At 49.4% G+C, this 3,933-nt stretch overlaps 1 protein-coding gene across 1 annotated transcript; it reads right to left on the bottom strand.

Moving 5' to 3' along the window:
• Positions 1–565: 565 nt before the first annotated feature.
• On the bottom strand, positions 566–3,466 carry LOC131813817 (kelch repeat and BTB domain-containing protein 6). The gene has a single exon (XM_059144306.1). The coding sequence runs from the start codon at positions 3,150–3,152 to the stop codon at positions 978–980; it is 2,175 nt and encodes a 724-aa protein (XP_059000289.1). The 5' UTR covers positions 3,153–3,466; the 3' UTR covers positions 566–977.
• Between the last annotated feature and the right edge of the window lie 467 nt (positions 3,467–3,933).

A 3,933-nucleotide genomic window follows, 5' to 3' on the forward strand; every position in this document is an offset into this window, starting at 1 on the left:
GCTGACAAATCTAAGATGAACACCAAAACTGTACAGCCAAAGTATTTTAAGAATCACATAAACTTTTTAAGACAATGGATACAAATTTACACAATCGTGTCCAGTGAAAAAGAGGATGATTCCTCTGATTCTGTGAAGCATATATCAAGTATAGATCAAAAACGTGAACCTACAAAGCAAGTTAGTTTCATTTTTTTTTTTTTTTTAAGGTTTTTCGATGACTGGTGACCCTACTAGAACAGATGGAACATTGGTCACTGTTTGCAAATACACATTTTACAGTACAAATTTAAAACTGAAGTTTCTTTTTAAACAGTAGAATCTTGTTTTTGTTTGTTTTTACTTTTAGTCAGCTTACAGCCATGTTGTACATCATTACAAATGAAATCACCAGTCACATTAAACATAGGCATTTTTTCTCTTCACAAAAGGGGAGGTAACTGAACAAAAACCTGGCAAACTCTATTTAAATTAGAACACATTTTGTAATAACCCACTAGTTTAAAGTTTTGGAACTTTCCAAGGTTTTGGAACATTCTACCCTGTCCTAAAGGAAAAGACAGACTTTCCAAACCCTACCTGGTAATTCCTATCCAATCAGCTTTCTATTGTGAAAATCAAAATTCAAGTCACAGTACTTGTGGCACAAAACAGAAGATAAGATTTAATAACAGAACACTAAATTAGTATAATCAAACATAAACAAACCCAACAATCAAATCAATACTGGACTTTTAGAACAGTAAATTATTAAATAGGTTGATTTCTTTGAGTGTACAAGTTCCCTAACATTAAATTATGTTAGTATTTCAAACAATACCCTTTCTAAGCCAAACCTGAAATGAATCAACCTGTTGTTGTTGTTGTTTTTTTCCCCAGCAAAGAGAAAGGGTATCTCTTTAAGACACTTTCCAAAGCAGTGAAAACACCTTAGTGTTTCAACCTATCTACAACAAATTCTGCTGATCCTGTGCATTTCACTGAGGTGCTACCTGAACCCACAAATCATCATCAGATAAAGAACTTGAACTTCCTGACTCAGAGTCCAGCTCACTGAATCCACCTAAATCCCATTCAGTGCTAGATTCACTTGGCACATCTTCTTCCTCAGTGAGGAAACTGTGACCAGGTTCAAGGCAGGAAGGATAAACACGAGCTGAGAGGCAAAAGAAGTTAGAATCAAACTGGAAGAGGCCTAAGGTGGTACCTATGTTAATCCACTGGTCCCCCCTAGTGTCATATTCATACACGGTCACCCGGTTCTTCTTCCACTGCGGGGTGCGCGAGGTGATCAGCAACAGTTTTTGGCCGTGATTGATAATGCGGTAGTTGTTGGTCTCCGACACCAAGGGAATATTATTAATCTGCCTCCATTCTCCTCTGACCGGATTGTAGACCTTCATGACTGGGATGTCACAGATGCAGTAGATCTCATCATTGAAGACACACGCTTCCTGAAAGTCATTGCGCTTGAGAGAAACACACTTGAGCCACATATTGTGGCTAGGATCATAGCAGAACATGCGCTTACTGTTGAGGGCATAGAGATAGTTCTGGATTACCATTAGATCGAAGGATATGAAGGAATGGGGTAGTGGAGCCACCAGTGCCCACTGGTTTCTCTGGACACTGTAGCATTCCACTTCCTTCAGCTTAACACCGGTAATGGGGTCTCGCCCACCCAAGATGTAGATGTAGCCATTGAGGTAGGCCACATCCATGCCCTCCCGGCACAGCAGGCGGTCAGCAAGCTGCTGCCAGCTATTCTGGGCTGGCTTGTACACCCAGAGGTCCTTCCTGGGCTGAGCGGCCAGGTAGATGTCATGGTCTGGAGAGACACAGACAGCTAAGGTGGTGACAGTCCTAGTGTGAGCAAGGCAGGTCAGAGGTGACGGCACTTTGTAAATATCGCCGGTGTATGGGTCACAGCACAGAAAGGGATCTCTAGGATGTCCAAAGAAGATCACCATCTTCTTAGCACACACGCCCAGCCTCTGGGGGGGATTTTCTGCTGTGGGCACGACAGAGGAGCTAGAGCTACCACCACCGCTGCTGCTGCTGCTGCTGCTGCAGCCACCGCCGCCGCCCCCGCTGCCGCTGCCACTGCCACTGCCGCTGCCGCTGCCGCTGCCGCTGCTGCCGCCCCCGCTGCCGCTGCCGCCCACGCTGCTGCTGCTGCTGCTGCCGCTGCTGCCACTGCTGGTCTCTGGCTTCGGCACCAGAGACTTGCACAACTTGTCACCATAGCGCATCTGCAGGGCCCCTTCAATAAGGTCCAGACAGTACTTCTTCACAATGGTGTTGGTCAGCAGCCCTTCCAGGTAATCCTTATTTTCATCTGTGAAGTGCGTCCAGCGGACACACTTGAAGACCTCCGCAGCGCTCGGACCTCGCTCCTTGGGAGCCGCCTCCAACCACTGCACCGCCACATGACACACGGTCTGCTCCAGCTCTATGTTGAGACTATCCAGGCGCAGGATTGACAGCAACTGGGCGAGGGTCAGATCTGCCAGAGTCTCTTCCCGAATCGAGCCCATCTGGCTGAGCTGCTTGAAATTGTGGGCTATAAAGGACTGGGCCTGCGATCGCAGCTTGCGATGGCCGAAGGCATCAGCAAACTTGAAGATGGCAGTGCAGTTGGCCAGGTCAAGGCGGCGGGCTAGGAAGGAGGCACAGGCTTCCCGCACATACTCGAGCTGCAACATGTCAGAGGCCGCGTAAAGGCGTTCCACGTTGGCTTCACTCAAGGACACTCGACCCGTGTAGCAGTAGTCGACCAGCACCTCGAAGGACTCGGCATCCACATCATGCATGGTCACGTTTGCCTGGTGGCTCTCGTACATGCCGCCGGTGAACATGCTCTTGAAGTAGGGACACGCGGCAGCCAGCACGTTACGGTTGCAGGGGAAGAGGCGGCCGGTGCCAGGCCCGCTGCCAGGCGTCACCACCTCGATGGTCACATCGCATAACAGCCGCGCGTCGTAGAAGGACTTCAGCTGTGCCAGGAGGGCTGCAGAATGAGCCGTGTCCTTCAGCTCCTCCGGGCCCGTGAAAAAAGCCGAAACCGTGGGCTTGTGGATTCTCTTGGGCCGCTTGCCGCCGCGAGGACTGGCCAGGCGGCGAGAGCGCGGAGCTTCTTCCCGGGACTGCATGGTGGCGATGGCGGCGGGGTACGAGGGCGAGAATGGGTGCAAGGACCGGGCTCTGGCTCCTCCTCGCCCTCTTCTCGCTGGCGCTAGATCGCGGTGTCTCCGGAGAGACTGCAGCACGGGTCCATTTACCTAATTCAGCCCTGTGCCGCAGTGCCGCCTCCCTTTATAGCGTAGACAGTGTCTGACTCACCCTCCTCCAGTTCCGCGCCCTTTCTCCGCCTCTGCTCGCCTTACAGAACCCGCTGGACGGAACCGAGAGCCGCCACTGCCGCGCTGGCAATACCGGTAGGCGTCCAAGAGAACTACGGCTCCCGAGCTGCCTTTCGCGCCTCAAGGCATGCCGGGGCCCTCCACACTCAAGGGGATAGGCGGATGGACAGAAGCCGCTGTGCTTGTTGGGAGTAGTAGTTTCGATAATATCGCGAGATTTATCGGCTGTTCATTGTTTCAGCTGACGGAATTAGAAATCGCTAATTTTCTTTCGTTCGGATTTATGGTTTAGAACTTTGGATTTGGAATCCAGATTAGTCCCATATTCTGTATTCGTCGACTATTTGGCTTCGCTCTCAGAACGGTTTTAAAAAAATGTGAATAACGACAATATGTCATAGCGCTGTGTGACGACGACATGAATTGCGTAGGTTAAATAGGATGCTCTGAATGAATATTTGCGGATTAGATTAATAAGGCACTTACGCAGTACCTGTGATGTAAAGGTTAGATAAATTTTAGCTTTTCTTCTACCGTTTATGAAAAATCAAGCGCCCAGTCTGGAGATTAT

Source organism: Mustela lutreola, chromosome 13, assembly GCF_030435805.1.
Source record: "Mustela lutreola isolate mMusLut2 chromosome 13, mMusLut2.pri, whole genome shotgun sequence".
NCBI classification, from domain to species: domain Eukaryota; kingdom Metazoa; phylum Chordata; class Mammalia; order Carnivora; family Mustelidae; genus Mustela; species Mustela lutreola.